Below are 26022 nucleotides of genomic sequence, written 5' to 3'. Positions count from 1 at the left end.
TGAGTTTGCCAACTTTTGTATACCAGGTTGACAAATGTGAATTTCTTTGACCAATAAAATCCGTTGTCCACACCTTCCCACGCAATCAGCAATACCATTCCTACGAATACAAAGGAATAAAAAGAAGACAGTTATCTGAAATTTTGAGAGAAAAGAACAATATGATACCAGTCTAACCATAATAACAAAAAAAAAAGATATTTTTTTATATTATTGAACTTATGCTATCCTATTTTCTCTAACTTTTAGGATCAAACGGAGCCGATGGTATGTATCAACTTTCGTGTTTATGCCAACTGCACCCTGTTTGCACAGTATCCGTTATGCTTGCAAATACACATTTAAGTTTAATGAGATTAAACAAAATACTTGCAATTATATGTAAACATTCTAATCATTACAAACCCTTTGAATAATTGCTGACAAATCATCCGTTTAATTCCATATTTTGATAGCTGTTTACGTATTTGCATATCGCATATAAATGTTTTTATAGAAATATAAAGTAGACGACGAACTTGGTACACATTAAAACACTTTAACTCATACCAATGTCGGGTTCTTGAAAATAAAATTTCTTTTAAAAGTACAATAATGATGACCTTTAATTATCTCTGACTTTCAGGAACACCAGGACCTCAAGGACCCAAAGGAGAAACTGGTATGTATCAACGTGTAAATAAAATGCATTCTGGTTACAATTTATCGTATTTGCTCACAAGACACAAATAATAAATATCAAAAGAAATACGTTTCATCAAAATTATAATCAAACTATTCATTTACTTTTTAAAAAAAAAAGAATTTATCCATTAAAAGTGATAGTTTGAACAAATCCCCTAATAGCACTGTAGTTTGTTGAATTTGCAAACAACGCACACTGCGTATTCGTCTGATTTTAAAGGGTACACTCTTTTGATAATAGAAGTCTTATTGTATGTTAGTGGATATTTAATTTCGTGGTTTTACCAACGTTCTTATGCAACCTTTAACAATGAGTATTCCTTTGAACTATAAAATTCGTTGTTCACGTTTTCCCACAAAATCAGCCATGCATCCTTACAAATACAAATGAATCAACAGAAGATAGTTATCTGAAATGTTGAGATTAAAGAAAAATATAATACATGTCAAAGCACACTAACAACTAAAAGTCATGTATTTTTAAAACAGATAATGTTGATGTATTGTACTTATACTAGCATATCTTATCTTACTTTCAGGTGCAGACGGACAAAACGGAGCCAATGGTATACATTCTTAAAAATACACATATAACTTTCATGTGGTTAAACAAATCACTTGCAATTATATTTTAACATTGTTTTTATTATAAACATTTTTTAACGTTGCTTACAAATCATTTTTTTGATTTCTTTTATAACGTTTTGGACTTTTTGTTCAATTTTCAAGCCACATACAAACTTTTGTAAATTGAAGTCTTATTTTATTTTTGTGGATTTTTAATTTCTTGAGTTTGCCAACTTTTGTATACCAGGTTGACAAATGTGAATTTCTTTGACCAATAAAATCCGTTGTCCACACCTTCCCACGCAATCAGCAATACCATTCCTACGAATACAAAGGAATAAAAAGAAGATAGTTATCTGAAATTTTGAGAGAAAAGAACAATATGATACCAGTCTAACCATAATAACAAATAAAAAGATATTTTTTTTATATTATTGAACTTATGCTATCCTATTTTCTCTAACTTTTAGGATCAAACGGAGCCGATGGTATGTATCAACTTTCGTGTTTATGCCAACTGCACCCTGTTTGCACAGTATCCGTTATGCTTGCAAATACACATTTAAGTTTAATGAGATTAAACAAAATACTTGCAATTATATGTAAACATTCTAATCATTACAAACCCTTTGAATAATTGCTGACAAATCATCCGTTTAATTCCATATTTTGATAGCTGTTTACGTATTTGCATATCGCATATAAATGTTTTTATAGAAATATAAAGTAGACGACGAACTTGGTACACATTAAAACACTTTAACTCATACCAATGTCGGGTTCTTGAAAATAAAATTTCTTTTAAAAGTACAATAATGATGACCTTTAATTATCTCTGACTTTCAGGAACACCAGGACCTCAAGGACCCAAAGGAGAAACTGGTATGTATCAACGTGTAAATAAAATGCATTCTGGTTACAATTTATCGTATTTGCTCACAAGACACAAATAATAAATATCAAAAGAAATACGTTTCATCAAAATTATAATCAAACTATTCATTTACTTTTTAAAAAAAAAAGAATTTATCCATTAAAAGTGATAGTTTGAACAAATCCCCTAATAGCACTGTAGTTTGTTGAATTTGCAAACAACGCACACTGCGTATTCGTCTGATTTTAAAGGGTACACTCTTTTGATAATAGAAGTCTTATTGTATGTTAGTGGATATTTAATTTCGTGGTTTTACCAACGTTCTTATGCAACCTTTAACAATGAGTATTCCTTTGAACTATAAAATTCGTTGTTCACGTTTTCCCACAAAATCAGCCATGCATCCTTACAAATACAAATGAATCAACAGAAGATAGTTATCTGAAATGTTGAGATTAAAGAAAAATATAATACATGTCAAAGCACACTAACAACTAAAAGTCATGTATTTTTAAAACAGATAATGTTGATGTATTGTACTTATACTAGCATATCTTATCTTACTTTCAGGTGCAGACGGACAAAACGGAGCCAATGGTATACATTCTTAAAAATACACATATAACTTTCATGTGGTTAAACAAATCACTTGCAATTATATTTTAACATTGTTTTTATTATAAACATTTTTTAACGTTGCTTACAAATCATTTTTTTTGATTTCTTTTATAACGTTTTGGACTTTTTGTTCAATTTTCAAGCCACATACAAACTTTTGTAAATTGAAGTCTTATTTTATTTTTGTGGATTTTTAATTTCTTGAGTTTGCCAACTTTTGTATACCAGGTTGACAAATGTGAATTTCTTTGACCAATAAAATCCGTTGTCCACACCTTCCCACGCAATCAGCAATACCATTCCTACGAATACAAAGGAATAAAAAGAAGATAGTTATCTGAAATTTTGAGAGAAAAGAACAATATGATACCAGTCTAACCATAATAACAAATAAAAAGATATTTTTTTTATATTATTGAACTTATGCTATCCTATTTTCTCTAACTTTTAGGATCAAACGGAGCCGATGGTATGTATCAACTTTCGTGTTTATGCCAACTGCACCCTGTTTGCACAGTATCCGTTATGCTTGCAAATACACATTTAAGTTTAATGAGATTAAACAAAATACTTGCAATTATATGTAAACATTCTAATCATTACAAACCCTTTGAATAATTGCTGACAAATCATCCGTTTAATTCCATATTTTGATAGCTGTTTACGTATTTGCATATCGCATATAAATGTTTTTATAGAAATATAAAGTAGACGACGAACTTGGTACACATTAAAACACTTTAACTCATACCAATGTCGGGTTCTTGAAAATAAAATTTCTTTTAAAAGTACAATAATGATGACCTTTAATTATCTCTGACTTTCAGGAACACCAGGACCTCAAGGACCCAAAGGAGAAACTGGTATGTATCAACGTGTAAATAAAATGCATTCTGGTTACAATTTATCGTATTTGCTCACAAGACACAAATAATAAATATCAAAAGAAATACGTTTCATCAAAATTATAATCAAACTATTCATTTACTTTTTAAAAAAAAAAGAATTTATCCATTAAAAGTGATAGTTTGAACAAATCCCCTAATAGCACTGTAGTTTGTTGAATTTGCAAACAACGCACACTGCGTATTCGTCTGATTTTAAAGGGTACACTCTTTTGATAATAGAAGTCTTATTGTATGTTAGTGGATATTTAATTTCGTGGTTTTACCAACGTTCTTATGCAACCTTTAACAATGAGTATTCCTTTGAACTATAAAATTCGTTGTTCACGTTTTCCCACAAAATCAGCCATGCATCCTTACAAATACAAATGAATCAACAGAAGATAGTTATCTGAAATGTTGAGATTAAAGAAAAATATAATACCTGTCAAAGCACACTAACAACTAAAAGTCATGTATTTTTAAAACAGATAATGTTGATGTATTGTACTTATACTAGCATATCTTATCTTACTTTCAGGCGCAGACGGACAAAACGGAGCCAATGGTATGCATTCTTAAAAATACACATATAACTTTCATGTGGTTAAACAAATCACTTGCAATTATATTTTAACATTGTTTTTATTACAAACATTTTTTAACGTTGCTTACAAATCATTTTTTTGATTTCTTTGATAACGTTTTGGACTTTTTGTTCAATTTTCAAGCCACATACAAACTTTTGTAAATTGAAGTCTTATTTTATTTTTGTGGATTTTTAATTTCTTGAGTTTGCCAACTTTTGTATACCAGGTTGACAAATGTGAATTTCTTTGACCAATAAAATCCGTTGTCCACACCTTCCCACGCAATCAGCAATACCATTCCTACGAATACAAAGGAATAAAAAGAAGACAGTTATCTGAAATTTTGAGAGAAAAGAACAATATGATACCAGTCTAACCATAATAACAAAAAAAAAAGATATTTTTTTATATTATTGAACTTATGCTATCCTATTTTCTCTAACTTTTAGGATCAAACGGAGCCGATGGTATGTATCAACTTTCGTGTTTATGCCAACTGCACCCTGTTTGCACAGTATCCGTTATGCTTGCAAATACACATTTAAGTTTAATGAGATTAAACAAAATACTTGCAATTATATGTAAACATTCTAATCATTACAAACCCTTTGAATAATTGCTGACAAATCATCCGTTTAATTCCATATTTTGATAGCTGTTTACGTATTTGCATATCGCATATAAATGTTTTTATAGAAATATAAAGTAGACGACGAACTTGGTACACATTAAAACACTTTAACTCATACCAATGTCGGGTTCTTGAAAATAAAATTTCTTTTAAAAGTACAATAATGATGACCTTTAATTATCTCTGACTTTCAGGAACACCAGGACCTCAAGGACCCAAAGGAGAAACTGGTATGTATCAACGTGTAAATAAAATGCATTCTGGTTACAATTTATCGTATTTGCTCACAAGACACAAATAATAAATATCAAAAGAAATACGTTTCATCAAAATTATAATCAAACTATTCATTTACTTTTTAAAAAAAAAAGAATTTATCCATTAAAAGTGATAGTTTAAACAAATCCCCTAATAGCACTGTAGTTTGTTGAATTTGCAAACAACGCACACTGCGTATTCGTCTGATTTTAAAGGGTACACTCTTTTGATAATAGAAGTCTTATTGTATGTTAGTGGATATTTAATTTCGTGGTTTTACCAACGTTCTTATGCAACCTTTAACAATGAGTATTCCTTTGAACTATAAAATTCGTTGTTCACGTTTTCCCACAAAATCAGCCATGCATCCTTACAAATACAAATGAATCAACAGAAGATAGTTATCTGAAATGTTGAGATTAAAGAAAAATATAATACCTGTCAAAGCACACTAACAACTAAAAGTCATGTATTTTTAAAACAGATAATGTTGATTTATTGTACTTATACTAGCATATCTTATCTTACTTTCAGGCGCAGACGGACAAAACGGAGCCAATGGTATGCATTCTTAAAAATACACATATAACTTTCATGTGGTTAAACAAATCACTTGCAATTATATTTTAACATTGTTTTTATTACAAACATTTTTTAACGTTGCTTACAAATCATTTTTTTGATTTCTTTGATAACGTTTTGGACTTTTTGTTCAATTTTCAAGCCACATACAAACTTTTGTAAATTGAAGTCTTATTTTATTTTTGTGGATTTTTAATTTCTTGAGTTTGCCAACTTTTGTATACCAGGTTGACAAATGTGAATTTCTTTGACCAATAAAATCCGTTGTCCACACCTTCCCACGCAATCAGCAATACCATTCCTACGAATACAAAGGAATAAAAAGAAGACAGTTATCTGAAATTTTGAGAGAAAAGAACAATATGATACCAGTCTAACCATAATAACAAAAAAAAAAGATATTTTTTTATATTATTGAACTTATGCTATCCTATTTTCTCTAACTTTTAGGATCAAACGGAGCCGATGGTATGTATCAACTTTCGTGTTTATGCCAACTGCACCCTGTTTGCACAGTATCCGTTATGCTTGCAAATACACATTTAAGTTTAATGAGATTAAACAAAATACTTGCAATTATATGTAAACATTCTAATCATTACAAACCCTTTGAATAATTGCTGACAAATCATCCGTTTAATTCCATATTTGGATAGCTGTTTACGTATTTGCATATCGCATATAAATGTTTTTATAGAAATATAAAGTAAACGACGAACTTGGTACACATTAAAACACTTTAACTCATACCAATGTCGGGTTCTTGAAAATAAAATTTCTTTTAAAAGTACAATAATGATGACCTTTAATTATCTCTGACTTTCAGGAACACCAGGACCTCAAGGACCCAAAGGAGAAACTGGTATGTATCAACGTGTAAATAAAATGCATTCTGGTTACAATTTATCGTATTTGCTCACAAGACACAAATAATAAATATCAAAAGAAATACGTTTCATCAAAATTTTAATCAAACTATTCATTTACTTTTTAAAAAAAAACGAATTTATCCATTAAAAGTGATAGTTTGAACAAATCCCCTAATAGCACTGTAGTTTGTTGAATTTGCAAACAACGCACACTGCGTATTCGTCTGATTTTAAAGGGTACACTCTTTTGATAATAGAAGTCTTATTGTATGTTAGTGGATATTTAATTTCGTGGTTTTACCAACGTTCTTATGCAACCTTTAACAATGAGTATTCCTTTGAACTATAAAATTCGTTGTTCACGTTTTCCCACAAAATCAGCCATGCATCCTTACAAATACAAATGAATCAACAGAAGATAGTTATCTGAAATGTTGAGATTAAAGAAAAATATAATACCTGTCAAAGCACACTAACAACTAAAAGTCATGTATTTTTAAAACAGATAATGTTGATGTATTGTACTTATACTAGCATATCTTATCTTACTTTCAGGCGCAGACGGACAAAACGGAGCCAATGGTATGCATTCTTAAAAATACACATATAACTTTCATGTGGTTAAACAAATCACTTGCAATTATATTTTAACATTGTTTTTATTACAAACATTTTTTAACGTTGCTTACAAATCCTTTTTTTGATTTCTTTGATAACGTTTTGGACTTTTTGTTCAATTTTCAAGCCACATACAAACTTTTGTAAATTGAAGTCTTATTTTATTTTTGTGGATTTTTAATTTCTTGAGTTTGCCAACTTTTGTATACCAGGTTGACAAATGTGAATTTCTTTGACCAATAAAATCCGTTGTCCACACCTTCCCACGCAATCAGCAATACCATTCCTACGAATACAAAGGAATAAAAAGAAGATAGTTATCTGAAATTTTGAGAGAAAAGAACAATATGATACCAGTCTAACCATAATAACAAATAAAAAGATATTTTTTTTATATTATTGAACTTATGCTATCCTATTTTCTCTAACTTTTAGGATCAAACGGAGCCGATGGTATGTATTAACTTTCGTGTTTATGCCAACTGCACCCTGTTTGCACAGTATCCGTTATGCTTGCAAATACACATTTAAGTTTAATGAGATTAAACAAAATACTTGCAATTATATGTAAACATTCTAATCATTACAAACCCTTTGAATAATTGCTGACAAATCATCCGTTTAATTCCATATTTTGATAGCTGTTTACGTATTTGCATATCGCATATAAATGTTTTTATAGAAATATAAAGTAGACGACGAACTTGGTACACATTAAAACACTTTAACTCATACCAATGTCGGGTTCTTGAAAATAAAATTTCTTTTAAAAGTACAATAATGATGACCTTTAATTATCTCTGACTTTCTTCAGGAACACCAGGACCTCAAGGACCCAAAGGAGAAACTGGTATGTATCAACGTGTAAATAAAATGCATTCTGGTTACAATTTATCGTATTTGCTCACAAGACACAAATAATAAATATCAAAAGAAATACGTTTCATCAAAATTATAATCAAACTATTCATTTACTTTTTAAAAAAAAAAGAATTTATCCATTAAAAGTGATAGTTTGAACAAATCCCCTAATAGCACTGTAGTTTGTTGAATTTGCAAACAACGCACACTGCGTATTCGTCTGATTTTAAAGGGTACACTCTTTTGATAATAGAAGTCTTATTGTATGTTAGTGGATATTTAATTTCGTGGTTTTACCAACGTTCTTATGCAACCTTTAACAATGAGTATTCCTTTGAACTATAAAATTCGTTGTTCACGTTTTCCCACAAAATCAGCCATGCATCCTTACAAATACAAATGAATCAACAGAAGATAGTTATCTGAAATGCTGAGATTAAAGAAAAATATAATACCTGTCAAAGCACACTAACAACTAAAAGTCATGTATTTTTAAAACAGATAATGTTGATGTATTGTACTTATACTAGCATATCTTATCTTACTTTCAGGCGCAGACGGACAAAACGGAGCCAATGGTATGCATTCTTAAAAATACACATATAACTTTCATGTGGTTAAACAAATCACTTGCAATTATATTTTAACATTGTTTTTATTACAAACATTTTTTAACGTTGCTTACAAATCATTTTTTTGATTTCTTTGATAACGTTTTGGACTTTTTGTTCAATTTTCAAGCCACATACAAACTTTTGTAAATTGAAGTCTTATTTTATTTTTGTGGATTTTTAATTTCTTGAGTTTGCCAACTTTTGTATACCAGGTTGACAAATGTGAATTTCTTTGACCAATAAAATCCGTTGTCCACACCTTCCCACGCAATCAGCAATACCATTCCTACGAATACAAAGGAATAAAAAGAAGACAGTTATCTGAAATTTTGAGAGAAAAGAACAATATGATACCAGTCTAACCATAATAACAAAAAAAAAGATATTTTTTTATATTATTGAACTTATGCTATCCTATTTTCTCTAACTTTTAGGATCAAACGGAGCCGATGGTATGTATTAACTTTCGTGTTTATGCCAACTGCACCCTGTTTGCACAGTATCCGTTATGCTTGCAAATACACATTTAAGTTTAATGAGATTAAACAAAATACTTGCAATTATATGTAAACATTCTAATCATTACAAACCCTTTGAATAATTGCTGACAAATCATCCGTTTAATTCCATATTTTGATAGCTGTTTACGTATTTGCATATCGCATATAAATGTTTTTATAGAAATATAAAGTAGACGACGAACTTGGTACACATTAAAACACTTTAACTCATACCAATGTCGGGTTCTTGAAAATAAAATTTCTTTTAAAAGTACAATAATGATGACCTTTAATTATCTCTGACTTTCAGGAACACCAGGACCTCAAGGACCCAAAGGAGAAACTGGTATGTATCAACGTGTAAATAAAATGCATTCTGGTTACAATTTATCGTATTTGCTCACAAGACACAAATAATAAATATCAAAAGAAATACGTTTCATCAAAATTATAATCAAACTATTCATTTACTTTTAAAAAAAAAAAGAATTTATCCATTAAAAGTGATAGTTTGAACAAATCCCCTAATAGCACTGTAGTTTGTTGAATTTGCAAACAACGCACACTGCGTATTCGTCTGATTTTAAAGGGTACACTCTTTTGATAATAGAAGTCTTATTGTATGTTAGTGGATATTTAATTTCGTGGTTTTACCAACGTTCTTATGCAACCTTTAACAATGAGTATTCCTTTGAACTATAAAATTCGTTGTTCACGTTTTCCCACAAAATCAGCCATGCATCCTTACAAATACAAATGAATCAACAGAAGATAGTTATCTGAAATGTTGAGATTAAAGAAAAATATAATACCTGTCAAAGCACACTAACAACTAAAAGTCATGTATTTTTAAAACAGATAATGTTGATGTATTGTACTTATACTAGCATATCTTATCTTATTTTCTTTCAGGTGCAGACGGACAAAACGGAGCCAATGGTATACATTCTTAAAAATACACATATAACTTTCATGTGGTTAAACAAATCACTTGCAATTATATTTTAACATTGTTTTTATTACAAACATTTTTTAACGTTGCTTACAAATCATTTTTTTGATTTCTTTGATAACGTTTTGGACTTTTTGTTCAATTTTCAAGCCACATACAAACTTTTGTAAATTGAAGTCTTATTTTATTTTTGTGGATTTTTAATTTCTTGAGTTTGCCAACTTTTGTATACCAGGTTGACAAATGTGAATTTCTTTGACCAATAAAATCCGTTGTCCACACCTTCCCACGCAATCAGCAATACCATTCCTACGAATACAAAGGAATAAAAAGAAGATAGTTATCTGAAATTTTGAGAGAAAAGAACAATATGATACCAGTCTAACCATAATAACAAATAAAAAGATATTTTTTTTATATTATTGAACTTATGCTATCCTATTTTCTCTAACTTTTAGGATCAAACGGAGCCGATGGTATGTATCAACTTTCGTGTTTATGCCAACTGCACCCTGTTTGCACAGTATCCGTTATGCTTGCAAATACACATTTAAGTTTAATGAGATTAAACAAAATACTTGCAATTATATGTAAACATTCTAATCATTACAAACCCTTTGAATAATTGCTGACAAATCATCCGTTTAATTCCATATTTTGATAGCTGTTTACGTATTTGCATATCGCATATAAATGTTTTTATAGAAATATAAAGTAGACGACGAACTTGGTACACATTAAAACACTTTAACTCATACCAATGTCGGGTTCTTGAAAATAAAATTTCTTTTAAAAGTACAATAATGATGACCTTTAATTATCTCTGACTTTCAGGAACACCAGGACCTCAAGGACCCAAAGGAGAAACTGGTATGTATCAACGTGTAAATAAAATGCATTCTGGTTACAATTTATCGTATTTGCTCACAAGACACAAATAATAAATATCAAAAGAAATACGTTTCATCAAAATTTTAATCAAACTATTCATTTACTTTTTAAAAAAAAAAGAATTTATCCATTAAAAGTGATAGTTTGAACAAATCCCCTAATAGCACTGTAGTTTGTCTGTTGAATTTGCAAACAACGCACACTGCGTATTCGTCTGATTTTAAAGGGTACACTCTTTTGATAATAGAAGTCTTATTGTATGTTAGTGGATATTTAATTTCGTGGTTTTACCAACGTTCTTATGCAACCTTTAACAATGAGTATTCCTTTGAACTATAAAATTCGTTGTTCACGTTTTCCCACAAAATCAGCCATGCATCCTTACAAATACAAATGAATCAACAGAAGATAGTTATCTGAAATGTTGAGATTAAAGAAAAATATAATACCTGTCAAAGCACACTAACAACTAAAAGTCATGTATTTTTAAAACAGATAATGTTGATGTATTGTACTTATACTAGCATATCTTATCTTACTTTCAGGCGCAGACGGACAAAACGGAGCCAATGGTATGCATTCTTAAAAATACACATATAAATTTCATGTGGTTAAACAAATCACTTGCAATTATATTTTAACATTGTTTTTATTACAAACATTTTTTAACGTTGCTTACAAATCATTTTTTTGATTTCTTTGATAACGTTTTGGACTTTTTGTTCAATTTTCAAGCCACATACAAACTTTTGTAAATTGAAGTCTTATTTTATTTTTGTGGATTTTTAATTTCTTGAGTTTGCCAACTTTTGTATACCAGGTTGACAAATGTGAATTTCTTTGACCAATAAAATCCGTTGTCCACACCTTCCCACGCAATCAGCAATACCATTCCTACGAATACAAAGGAATAAAAAGAAGACAGTTATCTGAAATTTTGAGAGAAAAGAACAATATGATACCAGTCTAACCATAATAACAAAAAAAAAGATATTTTTTTATATTATTGAACTTATGCTATCCTATTTTCTCTAACTTTTAGGATCAAACGGAGCCGATGGTATGTATCAACTTTCGTGTTTATGCCAACTGCACCCTGTTTGCACAGTATCCGTTATGCTTGCAAATACACATTTAAGTTTAATGAGATTAAACAAAATACTTGCAATTATATGTAAACATTCTAATCATTACACACCCTTTGAATAATTGCTGACAAATCATCCGTTTAATTCCATATTTTGATAGCTGTTTACGTATTTGCATATCGCATATAAATGTTTTTATAGAAATATAAAGTAGACGACGAACTTGGTACACATTAAAACACTTTAACTCATACCAATGTCGGGTTCTTGAAAATAAAATTTCTTTTAAAAGTACAATAATGATGACCTTTAATTATCTCTGACTTTCAGGAACACCAGGACCTCAAGGACCCAAAGGAGAAACTGGTATGTATCAACGTGTAAATAAAATGCATTCTGGTTACAATTTATCGTATTTGCTCACAAGACACAAATAATAAATATCAAAAGAAATACGTTTCATCAAAATTATAATCAAACTATTCATTTACTTTTTAAAAAAAAAAGAATTTATCCATTAAAAGTGATAGTTTGAACAAATCCCCTAATAGCACTGTAGTTTGTTGAATTTGCAAACAACGCACACTGCGTATTCGTCTGATTTTAAAGGGTACACTCTTTTGATAATAGAAGTCTTATTGTATGTTAGTGGATATTTAATTTCGTGGTTTTACCAACGTTCTTATGCAACCTTTAACAATGAGTATTCCTTTGAACTATAAAATTCGTTGTTCACGTTTTCCCACAAAATCAGCCATGCATCCTTACAAATACAAATGAATCAACAGAAGATAGTTATCTGAAATGTTGAGATTAAAGAAAAATATAATACCTGTCAAAGCACACTAACAACTAAAAGTCATGTATTTTTAAAACAGATAATGTTGATGTATTGTACTTATACTAGCATATCTTATCTTACTTTCAGGCGCAGACGGACAAAACGGAGCCAATGGTATGCATTCTTAAAAATACACATATAACTTTCATGTGGTTAAACAAATCACTTGCAATTATATTTTAACATTGTTTTTATTACAAACATTTTTTAACGTTGCTTACAAATCATTTTTTTGATTTCTTTGATAACGTTTTGGACTTTTTGTTCAATTTTCAAGCCACATACAAACTTTTGTAAATTGAAGTCTTATTTTATTTTTGTGGATTTTAATTTCTTGAGTTTGCCAACTTTTGTATACCAGGTTGACAAATGTGAATTTCTTTGACCAATAAAATCCGTTGTCCACACCTTCCCACGCAATCAGCAATACCATTCCTACGAATACAAAGGAATAAAAAGAAGATAGTTATCTGAAATTTTGAGAGAAAAGAACAATATGATACCAGTCTAACCATAATAACAAATAAAAAGATATTTTTTTAATATTATTGAACTTATGCTATCCTATTTTCTCTAACTTTTAGGATCAAACGGAGCCGATGGTATGTATCAACTTTCGTGTTTATGCCAACTGCACCCTGTTTGCACAGTATCCGTTATGCTTGCAAATACACATTTAAGTTTAATGAGATTAAACAAAATACTTGCAATTATATGTAAACATTCTAATCATTACAAACCCTTTGAATAATTGCTGACAAATCATCCGTTTAATTCCATATTTTGATAGCTGTTTACGTATTTGCATATCGCATATAAATGTTTTTATAGAAATATAAAGTAGACGACGAACTTGGTACACATTAAAACACTTTAACTCATACCAATGTCGGGTTCTTGAAAATAAAATTTCTTTTAAAAGTACAATAATGATGACCTTTAATTATCTCTGACTTTCTTCAGGAACACCAGGACCTCAAGGACCCAAAGGAGAAACTGGTATGTATCAACGTGTAAATAAAATGCATTCTGGTTACAATTTATCGTATTTGCTCACAAGACACAAATAATAAATATCAAAAGAAATACGTTTCATCAAAATTATAATCAAACTATTCATTTACTTTTAAAAAAAAAAGAATTTATCCATTAAAAGTGATAGTTTGAACAAATCCCCTAATAGCACTGTAGTTTGTTGAATTTGCAAACAACGCACACTGCGTATTCGTCTGATTTTAAAGGGTACACTCTTTTGATAATAGAAGTCTTATTGTATGTTAGTGGATATTTAATTTCGTGGTTTTACCAACGTTCTTATGCAACCTTTAACAATGAGTATTCCTTTGAACTATAAAATTCGTTGTTCACGTTTTCCCACAAAATCAGCCATGCATCCTTACAAATACAAATGAATCAACAGAAGATAGTTATCTGAAATGCTGAGATTAAAGAAAAATATAATACCTGTCAAAGCACACTAACAACTAAAAGTCATGTATTTTTAAAACAGATAATGTTGATGTATTGTACTTATACTAGCATATCTTATCTTACTTTCAGGCGCAGACGGACAAAACGGAGCCAATGGTATGCATTCTTAAAAATACACATATAACTTTCATGTGGTTAAACAAATCACTTGCAATTATATTTTAACATTGTTTTTATTACAAACATTTTTTAACGTTGCTTACAAATCATTTTTTTGATTTCTTTGATAACGTTTTGGACTTTTTGTTCAATTTTCAAGCCACATACAAACTTTTGTAAATTGAAGTCTTATTTTATTTTTGTGGATTTTTAATTTCTTGAGTTTGCCAACTTTTGTATACCAGGTTGACAAATGTGAATTTCTTTGACCAATAAAATCCGTTGTCCACACCTTCCCACGCAATCAGCAATACCATTCCTACGAATACAAAGGAATAAAAAGAAGACAGTTATCTGAAATTTTGAGAGAAAAGAACAATATGATACCAGTCTAACCATAATAACAAAAAAAAAGATATTTTTTTATATTATTGAACTTATGCTATCCTATTTTCTCTAACTTTTAGGATCAAACGGAGCCGATGGTATGTATCAACTTTCGTGTTTATGCCAACTGCACCCTGTTTGCACAGTATCCGTTATGCTTGCAAATACACATTTAAGTTTAATGAGATTAAACAAAATACTTGCAATTATATGTAAACATTCTAATCATTACACACCCTTTGAATAATTGCTGACAAATCATCCGTTTAATTCCATATTTTGATAGCTGTTTACGTATTTGCATATCGCATATAAATGTTTTTATAGAAATATAAAGTAGACGACGAACTTGGTACACATTAAAACACTTTAACTCATACCAATGTCGGGTTCTTGAAAATAAAATTTCTTTTAAAAGTACAATAATTATGACCTTTAATTATCTCTGACTTTCAGGAACACCAGGACCTCAAGGACCCAAAGGAGAAACTGGTATGTATCAACGTGTAAATAAAATGCATTCTGGTTACAATTTATCGTATTTGCTCACAAGACACAAATAATAAATATCAAAAGAAATACGTTTCATCAAAATTATAATCAAACTATTCATTTACTTTTAAAAAAAAAAAGAATTTATCCATTAAAAGTGATAGTTTGAACAAATCCTCTAATAGCACTGTAGTTTGTTGAATTTGCAAACAACGCACACTGCGTATTCGTCTGATTTTAAAGGGTACACTCTTTTGATAATAGAAGTCTTATTGTATGTTAGTGGATATTTAATTTCGTGGTTTTACCAACGTTCTTATGCAACCTTTAACAATGAGTATTCCTTTGAACTATAAAATTCGTTGTTCACGTTTTCCCACAAAATCAGCCATGCATCCTTACAAATACAAATGAATCAACAGAAGATAGTTATCTGAAATGTTGAGATTAAAGAAAAATATAATACCTGTCAAAGCACACTAACAACTAAAAGTCATGTATTTTTAAAACAGATAATGTTGATGTATTGTACTTATACTAGCATATCTTATCTTACTTTCAGGCGCAGACGGACAAAACGGAGCCAATGGTATGCATTCTTAAAAATACACATATAACTTTCATGTGGTTAAACAAATCACTTGCAATTATATTTTAACATTGTTTTTATTACAAACATTTTTTAACGTTGCTTACAAATCATTTTTTTGATTTCTTTGATAACGTTTTGGACTTTTTGTTCAATTTTCAAGCCACATACAAACTTTTGTAAATTGAAGTCTTATTTTATTTTTGTGGATTTTTAATTTCTTGAGTTTGCCAACTTTTGTATACCAGGTTGACAAATGTGAATTTCTTTGACCAATAAAATCCGTTGTCCACACCTTCCCACGCAATCAGCAATACCATTCCTACGAATACAAAGGAATAAAAAGAAGATAGTTATCTGAAATTTTGAGAGAAAAGAACAATATGATACCAGTCTAACCATAATAACAAATAAAAAGATATTTTTTTAATATTATTGAACTTATGCTATCCTATTTTCTCTAACTTTTAGGATCAAACGGAGCCGATGGTATGTATCAACTTTCGTGTTTATGCCAACTGCACCCTGTTTGCACAGTATCCGTTATGCTTGCAAATACACATTTAAGTTTAATGAGATTAAACAAAATACTTGCAATTATATGTAAACATTCTAATCATTACAAACCCTTTGAATAATTGCTGACAAATCATCCGTTTAATTCCATATTTTGATAGCTGTTTACGTATTTGCATATCGCATATAAATGTTTTTATAGAAATATAAAGTAGACGACGAACTTGGTACACATTAAAACACTTTAACTCATACCAATGTCGGGTTCTTGAAAATAAAATTTCTTTTAAAAGTACAATAATGATGACCTTTAATTATCTCTGACTTTCTTCAGGAACACCAGGACCTCAAGGACCCAAAGGAGAAACTGGTATGTATCAACGTGTAAATAAAATGCATTCTGGTTACAATTTATCGTATTTGCTCACAAGACACAAATAATAAATATCAAAAGAAATACGTTTCATCAAAATTATAATCAAACTATTCATTTACTTTAAAAAAAAAAAAGAATTTATCCATTAAAAGTGATAGTTTGAACAAATCCCCTAATAGCACTGTAGTTTGTTGAATTTGCAAACAACGCACACTGCGTATTCGTCTGATTTTAAAGGGTACACTCTTTTGATAATAGAAGTCTTATTGTATGTTAGTGGATATTTAATTTCGTGGTTTTACCAACGTTCTTATGCAACCTTTAACAATGAGTATTCCTTTGAACTATAAAATTCGTTGTTCACGTTTTCCCACAAAATCAGCCATGCATCCTTACAAATACAAATGAATCAACAGAAGATAGTTATCTGAAATGTTGAGATTAAAGAAAAATATAATACCTGTCAAAGCACACTAACAACTAAAAGTCATGTATTTTTAAAACAGATAATGTTGATGTATTGTACTTATACTAGCATATCTTATCTTACTTTCAGGCGCAGACGGACAAAACGGAGCCAGTGGTATGCATTCTTAAAAATACACATATAACTTTCATGTGGTTAAACAAATCACTTGCAATTATATTTTAACATTGTTTTTATTACAAACATTTTTTAACGTTGCTTACAAATCATTTTTTTGATTTCTTTGATAACGTTTTTGACTTTTTGTTCAATTTTCAAGCCACATACAAACTTTTGTAAATTGAAGTCTTATTTTATTTTTGTGGATTTAATTTCTTGAGTTTGCCAACTTTTGTATACCAGGTTGACAAATGTGAATTTCTTTGACCAATACAATCCGTTGTCCACACCTTCCCATGCAATCAGCAATACCATTCCTACGAATACAAAGGAATAAAAAGAAGATAGTTATCTGAAATTTTGAGAGAAAAGAACAATATGATACCAGTCTAACCATAATAACAAATAAAAAGATATTTTTTTTATATTATTGAACTTATGCTATCCTATTTTCTCTAACTTTTAGGATCAAACGGAGCCGATGGTATGTATCAACTTTCGTGTTTATGCCAACTGCACCCTGTTTGCACAGTATCCGTTATGCTTGCAAATACACATTTAAGTTTAATGAGATTAAACAAAATACTTGCAATTATATGTAAACATTCTAATCATTACAAACCCTTTGAATAATTGCTGACAAATCATCCGTTTAATTCCATATTTTGATAGCTGTTTACGTATTTGCATATCGCATATAAATGTTTTTATAGAAATATAAAGTAGACGACGAACTTGGTACACATTAAAACACTTTAACTCATACCAATGTCGGGTTCTTGAAAATAAAATTTCTTTTAAAAGTACAATAATGATGACCTTTAATTATCTCTGACTTTCAGGAACACCAGGACCTCAAGGACCCAAAGGAGAAACTGGTATGTATCAACGTGTAAATAAAATGCATTCTGGTTACAATTTATCGTATTTGCTCACAAGACACAAATAATAAATATCAAAAGAAATACGTTTCATCAAAATTTTAATCAAACTATTCATTTACTTTAAAAAAAAAAAAAAAAAAAGAATTTATCCATTAAAAGTGATAGTTTGAACAAATCCCCTAATAGCACTGTAGTTTGTCTGTTGAATTTGCAAACAACGCACACTGCGTATTCGTCTGATTTTAAAGGGTACACTCTTTTGATAATAGAAGTCTTATTGTATGTTAGTGGATATTTAATTTCGTGGTTTTACCAACGTTCTTATGCAACCTTTAACAATGAGTATTCCTTTGAACTATAAAATTCGTTGTTCACGTTTTCCCACAAAATCAGCCATGCATCCTTACAAATACAAATGAATCAACAGAAGATAGTTATCTGAAATGTTGAGATCAAAGAAAAATATAATACCTGTCAAAGCACACTAACAACTAAAAGTCATGTATTTTTAAAACAGATAACGTTGATGTATTGTACTTATACTAGCATATCTTATCTTACTTCCAGGCGCAGACGGACAAAACGGAGCCAATGGTATGCATTCTTAAAAATACACATATAACTTTCATGTGGTTAAACAAATCACTTGCAATTATATTTTAACATTGTTTTTATTACAAACATTTTTTAACGTTGCTTACAAATCATTTTTTTGATTTCTTTGATAACGTTTTGGACTTTTTGTTCAATTTTCAAGCCACATACAAACTTTTGTAAATTGAAGTCTTATTTTATTTTTGTGGATTTAATTTCTTGAGTTTGCCAACTTTTGTATACCAGGTTGACAAATGTGAATTTCTTTGACCAATACAATCCGTTGTCCACACCTTCCCACGCAATCAGCAATACCATTCCTACGAATACAAAGGAATAAAAAGAAGATAGTTATCTGAAATTTTGAGAGAAAAGAACAATATGATACCAGTCTAACCATAATAACAAATAAAAAGATATTTTTTTTATATTATTGAACTTATGCTATCCTATTTTCTCTAACTTTTAGGATCAAACGGAGCCGATGGTATGTATCAACTTTCGTGTTTATGCCAACTGCACCCTGTTTGCACAGTATCCGTTATGCTTGCAAATACACATTTAAGTTTAATGAGATTAAACAAAATACTTGCAATTATATGTAAACATTCTAATCATTACAAACCCTTTGAATAATTGCTGACAAATCATCCGTTTAATTCCATATTTGGATAGCTGTTTACGTATTTGCATATCGCATATAAATGTTTTTATAGAAATATAAAGTAAACGACGAACTTGGTACACATTAAAACACTTTAACTCATACCAATGTCGGGTTCTTGAAAATAAAATTTCTTTTAAAAGTACAATAATGATGACCTTTAATTATCTCTGACTTTCAGGAACACCAGGACCTCAAGGACCCAAAGGAGAAACTGGTATGTATCAACGTGTAAATAAAATGCATTCTGGTTACAATTTATCGTATTTGCTCACAAGACACAAATAATAAATATCAAAAGAAATACGTTTCATCAAAATTTTAATCAAACTATTCATTTACTTTTAAAAAAAAAAGAATTTATCCATTAAAAGTGATAGTTTGAACAAATCCCCTAATAGCACTGTAGTTTGTCTGTTGAATTTGCAAACAACGCACACTGCGTATTCGTCTGATTTTAAAGGGTACACTCTTTTGATAATAGAAGTCTTATTGTATGTTAGTGGATATTTAATTTCGTGGTTTTACCAACGTTCTTATGCAACCTTTAACAATGAGTATTCCTTTGAACTATAAAATTCGTTGTACACGTTTTCCCACAAAATCAGCCATGCATCCTTACAAATACAAATGAATCAACAGAAGATAGTTATCTGAAATGTTGAGATCAAAGAAAAATATAATACCTGTCAAAGCACACTAACAACTAAAAGTCATGTATTTTTAAAACAGATAACGTTGATGTATTGTACTTATACTAGCATATCTTATCTTACTTTCAGGCGCAGACGGACAAAACGGAGCCAATGGTATGCATTCTTAAAAATACACATATAACTTTCATGTGGTTAAACAAATCACTTGCAATTATATTTTAACATTGTTTTTATTACAAACATTTTTTAACGTTGCTTACAAATCATTTTTTTGATTTCTTTGATAACGTTTTGGACTTTTTGTTCAATTTTCAAGCCACATACAAACTTTTGTAAATTGAAGTCTTATTTTATTTTTGTGGATTTAATTTCTTGAGTTTGCCAACTTTTGTATACCAGGTTGACAAATGTGAATTTCTTTGACCAATACAATCCGTTGTCCACACCTTCCCACGCAATCAGCAATACCATTCCTACGAATACAAAGGAATAAAAAGAAGATAGTTATCTGAAATTTTGAGAGAAAAGAACAATATGATACCAGTCTAACCATAATAACAAATAAAAAGATATTTTTTTTATATTATTGAACTTATGCTATCCTATTTTCTCTAACTTTTAGGATCAAACGGAGCCGATGGTATGTATCAACTTTCGTGTTTATGCCAACTGCACCCTGTTTGCACAGTATCCGTTATGCTTGCAATTACACATTTAAGTTTAATGAGATTAAACAAAATACTTGCAATTATATGTAAACATTCTAATCATTACAAACCCTTTGAATAATTGCTGACAAATCATCCGTTTAATTCCATATTTGGATAGCTGTTTACGTATTTGCATATCGCATATAAATGTTTTTATAGAAATATAAAGTAAACGACGAACTTGGTACACATTAAAACACTTTAACTCATACCAATGTCGGGTTCTTAAAAATAAAATTTCTTTTAAAAGTACAATAATGATGACCTTTAATTATCTCTGACTTTCAGGAACACCAGGACCTCAAGGACCCAAAGGAGAAACTGGTATGTATCAACGTGTAAATAAAATGCATTCTGGTTACAATTTATCGTATTTGCTCACAAGACACAAATAATAAATATCAAAAGAAATACGTTTCATCAAAATTTTAATCAAACTATTCATTTACTTTTAAAAAAAAAAGAATTTATCCATTAAAAGTGATAGTTTGAACAAATCCCCTAATAGCACTGTAGTTTGTCTGTTGAATTTGCAAACAACGCACACTGCGTATTCGTCTGATTTTAAAGGGTACACTCTTTTGATAATAGAAGTCTTATTGTATGTTAGTGGATATTTAATTTCGTGGTTTTACCAACGTTCTTGTGCAACCTTTAACAATGAGTATTCCTTTGAACTATAAAATTCGTTGTTCACGTTTTCCCACAAAATCAGCCATGCATCCTTACAAATACAAATGAATCAACAGAAGATATTTATCTGAAATGTTGAGATCAAAGAAAAATATAATACCTGTCAAAGCACACTAACAACTAAAAGTCATGTATTTTTAAAACAGATAACGTTGATGTATTGTACTTATACTAGCATATCTTATCTTACTTTCAGGCGCAGACGGACAAAACGGAGCCAATGGTATGCATTCTTAAAAATACACATATAACTTTCATGTGGTTAAACAAATCACTTGCAATTATATTTTAACATTGTTTTTATTACAAACATTTTTTAACGTTGCTCACAAATCATTTTTTTGATTTCTTTGATAACGTTTTGGACTTTTTGTTCAATTTTCAAGCCACATACAAACTTTTGTAAATTGAAGTCTTATTTTATTTTTGTGGATTTAATTTCTTGAGTTTGCCAACTTTTGTATACCAGGTTGACAAATGTGAATTTCTTTGACCAATACAATCCGTTGTCCACACCTTCCCACGCAATCAGCAATACCATTCCTACGAATACAAAGGAATAAAAAGAAGATAGTTATCTGAAATTTTGAGAGAAAAGAACAATATGATACCAGTCTAACCATAATAACAAATAAAAAGATATTTTTTTTATATTATTGAACTTATGCTATCCTATTTTCTCTAACTTTTAGGATCAAACGGAGCCGATGGTATGTATCAACTTTCGTGTTTATGCCAACTGCACCCTGTTTGCACAGTATCCGTTATGCTTGCAAATACACATTTAAGTTTAATGAGATTGAACAAAATACTTGCAATTATATGTAAACATTCTAATCATTACAAACCCTTTGAATAATTGCTGACAAATCATCCGTTTAATTCCATATTTGGATAGCTGTTTACGTATTTGCATATCGCATATAAATGTTTTTATAGAAATATAAAGTAAACGACGAACTTGGTACACATTAAAACACTTTAACTCATACCAATGTCGGGTTCTTGAAAATAAAATTTCTTTTAAAAGTACAATAATGATGACCTTTAATTATCTCTGACTTTCAGGAACACCAGGACCTCAAGGACCCAAAGGAGAAACTGGTATGTATCATCGTGTAAATAAAATGCATTCTGGTTACAATTTATCGTATTTGCTCACAAGACACAAATAATAAATATCAAAAGAAATACGTTTCATCAAAATTTTAATCAAACTATTCATTTACTTTTAAAAAAAAAAGAATTTATCCATTAAAAGTGATAGTTTGAACAAATCCCCTAATAGCACTGTAGTTTGTCTGTTGAATTTGCAAACAACGCACACTGCGTATTCGTCTGATTTTAAAGGGTACACTCTTTTGATAATAGAAGTCTTATTGTATGTTAGTGGATATTTAATTTCGTGGTTTTACCAACGTTCTTATGCAACCTTTAACAATGAGTATTCCTTTGAACTATAAAATTCGTTGTACACGTTTTCCCACAAAATCAGCCATGCATCCTTACAAATACAAATGAATCAACAGAAGATAGTTATCTGAAATGTTGAGATCAAAGAAAAATATAATACCTGTCAAAGCACACTAACAACTAAAAGTCATGTATTTTTAAAACAGATAACGTTGATGTATTGTACTTATACTAGCATATCTTATCTTACTTTCAGGCGCAGACGGACAAAACGGAGCCAATGGTATGCATTCTTAAAAATACACATATAACTTTCATGTGGTTAAACAAATCACTTGCAATTATATTTTAACATTGTTTTTATTACAAACATTTTTTAACGTTGCTTACAAATCATTTTTTTGATTTCTTTGATAACGTTTTGGACTTTTTGTTCAATTTTCAAGCCACATACAAACTTTTGTAAATTGAAGTCTTATTTTATTTTTGTGGATTTAATTTCTTGAGTTTGCCAACTTTTGTATACCAGGTTGACAAATGTGAATTTCTTTGACCAATACAATCCGTTGTCCACACCTTCCCACGCAATCAGCAATACCATTCCTACGAATACAAAGGAATAAAAAGAAGATAGTTATCTGAAATTTTGAGAGAAAAGAACAATATGATACCAGTCTAACCATAATAACAAATAAAAAGATATTTTTTTTATATTATTGAACTTATGCTATCCTATTTTCTCTAACTTTTAGGATCAAACGGAGCCGATGGTATGTATCAACTTTCGTGTTTATGCCAACTGCACCCTGTTTGCACAGTATCCGTTATGCTTGCAATTACACATTTAAGTTTAATGAGATTAAACAAAATACTTGCAATTATATGTAAACATTCTAATCATTACAAACCCTTTGAATAATTGCTGACAAATCATCCGTTTAATTCCATATTTGGATAGCTGTTTACGTATTTGCATATCGCATATAAATGTTTTTATAGAAATATAAAGTAAACGACGAACTTGGTACACATTAAAACACTTTAACTCATACCAATGTCGGGTTCTTAAAAATAAAATTTCTTTTAAAAGTACAATAATGATGACCTTTAATTATCTCTGACTTTCAGGAACACCAGGACCTCAAGGACCCAAAGGAGAAACTGGTATGTATCAACGTGTAAATAAAATGCATTCTGGTTACAATTTATCGTATTTGCTCACAAGACACAAATAATAAATATCAAAAGAAATACGTTTCATCAAAATTTTAATCAAACTATTCATTTACTTTTAAAAAAAAAAGAATTTATCCATTAAAAGTGATAGTTTGAACAAATCCCCTAATAGCACTGTAGTTTGTCTGTTGAATTTGCAAACAACGCACACTGCGTATTCGTCTGATTTTAAAGGGTACACTCTTTTGATAATAGAAGTCTTATTGTATGTTAGTGGATATTTAATTTCGTGGTTTTACCAACGTTCTTGTGCAACCTTTAACAATGAGTATTCCTTTGAACTATAAAATTCGTTGTTCACGTTTTCCCACAAAATCAGCCATGCATCCTTACAAATACAAATGAATCAACAGAAGATATTTATCTGAAATGTTGAGATCAAAGAAAAATATAATACCTGTCAAAGCACACTAACAACTAAAAGTCATGTATTTTTAAAACAGATAACGTTGATGTATTGTACTTATACTAGCATATCTTATCTTACTTTCAGGCGCAGACGGACAAAACGGAGCCAATGGTATGCATTCTTAAAAATACACATATAACTTTCATGTGGTTAAACAAATCACTTGCAATTATATTTTAACATTGTTTTTATTACAAACATTTTTTAACGTTGCTCACAAATCATTTTTTTGATTTCTTTGATAACGTTTTGGACTTTTTGTTCAATTTTCAAGCCACATACAAACTTTTGTAAATTGAAGTCTTATTTTATTTTTGTGGATTTAATTTCTTGAGTTTGCCAACTTTTGTATACCAGGTTGACAAATGTGAATTTCTTTGACCAATACAATCCGTTGTCCACACCTTCCCACGCAATCAGCAATACCATTCCTACGAATACAAAGGAATAAAAAGAAGATAGTTATCTGAAATTTTGAGAGAAAAGAACAATATGATACCAGTCTAACCATAATAACAAATAAAAAGATATTTTTTTTATATTATTGAACTTATGCTATCCTATTTTCTCTAACTTTTAGGATCAAACGGAGCCGATGGTATGTATCAACTTTCGTGTTTATGCCAACTGCACCCTGTTTGCACAGTATCCGTTATGCTTGCAAATACACATTTAAGTTTAATGAGATTGAACAAAATACTTGCAATTATATGTAAACATTCTAATCATTACAAACCCTTTGAATAATTGCTGACAAATCATCCGTTTAATTCCATATTTGGATAGCTGTTTACGTATTTGCATATCGCATATAAATGTTTTTATAGAAATATAAAGTAAACGACGAACTTGGTACACATTAAAACACTTTAACTCATACCAATGTCGGGTTCTTGAAAATAAAATTTCTTTTAAAAGTACAATAATGATGACCTTTAATTATCTCTGACTTTCAGGAACACCAGGACCTCAAGGACCCAAAGGAGAAACTGGTATGTATCATCGTGTAAATAAAATGCATTCTGGTTACAATTTATCGTATTTGCTCACAAGACACAAATAATAAATATCAAAAGAAATACGTTTCATCAAAATTTTAATCAAACTATTCATTTACTTTTAAAAAAAAAAGAATTTATCCATTAAAAGTGATAGTTTGAACAAATCCCCTAATAGCACTGTAGTTTGTCTGTTGAATTTGCAAACAACGCACACTGCGTATTCGTCTGATTTTAAAGGGTACACTCTTTTGATAATAGAAGTCTTATTGTATGTTAGTGGATATTTAATTTCGTGGTTTTACCA

General features: G+C 29.8%; 1 protein-coding gene across 1 annotated transcript in view; it reads left to right on the top strand.

The window, feature by feature from the left end:
* LOC134697750 (collagen alpha-1(I) chain-like) overlaps nucleotides 1-26022 on the top strand; it is a 154732-nt gene that overhangs the window by 62858 nt on the left and 65852 nt on the right. The window contains exons 33-56 of the mRNA XM_063560036.1: nucleotides 250-267; nucleotides 1224-1250; nucleotides 1722-1739; nucleotides 2696-2722; nucleotides 3195-3212; nucleotides 4667-4684; nucleotides 6139-6156; nucleotides 7611-7628; nucleotides 7990-8025; nucleotides 9085-9102; nucleotides 10561-10578; nucleotides 12036-12053; nucleotides 13507-13524; nucleotides 13886-13921; nucleotides 14980-14997; nucleotides 15356-15391; nucleotides 16452-16469; nucleotides 16831-16866; nucleotides 17925-17942; nucleotides 19406-19423; nucleotides 20879-20896; nucleotides 22352-22369; nucleotides 23825-23842; nucleotides 25298-25315. Of these exons, the coding sequence (XP_063416106.1) occupies nucleotides 250-267; nucleotides 1224-1250; nucleotides 1722-1739; nucleotides 2696-2722; nucleotides 3195-3212; nucleotides 4667-4684; nucleotides 6139-6156; nucleotides 7611-7628; nucleotides 7990-8025; nucleotides 9085-9102; nucleotides 10561-10578; nucleotides 12036-12053; nucleotides 13507-13524; nucleotides 13886-13921; nucleotides 14980-14997; nucleotides 15356-15391; nucleotides 16452-16469; nucleotides 16831-16866; nucleotides 17925-17942; nucleotides 19406-19423; nucleotides 20879-20896; nucleotides 22352-22369; nucleotides 23825-23842; nucleotides 25298-25315 (522 nt within the window). The remainder of the gene's footprint in view (nucleotides 1-249; nucleotides 268-1223; nucleotides 1251-1721; nucleotides 1740-2695; nucleotides 2723-3194; nucleotides 3213-4666; nucleotides 4685-6138; nucleotides 6157-7610; nucleotides 7629-7989; nucleotides 8026-9084; nucleotides 9103-10560; nucleotides 10579-12035; nucleotides 12054-13506; nucleotides 13525-13885; nucleotides 13922-14979; nucleotides 14998-15355; nucleotides 15392-16451; nucleotides 16470-16830; nucleotides 16867-17924; nucleotides 17943-19405; nucleotides 19424-20878; nucleotides 20897-22351; nucleotides 22370-23824; nucleotides 23843-25297; nucleotides 25316-26022) is intronic.

Source organism: Mytilus trossulus, chromosome 14 (assembly GCF_036588685.1).
Source record: "Mytilus trossulus isolate FHL-02 chromosome 14, PNRI_Mtr1.1.1.hap1, whole genome shotgun sequence".
NCBI lineage: Eukaryota > Metazoa > Mollusca > Bivalvia > Mytilida > Mytilidae > Mytilus > Mytilus trossulus.
Note: the sequence above shows the minus strand (reverse complement) of the source record. Positions and strands in the feature narration are given on the sequence as shown.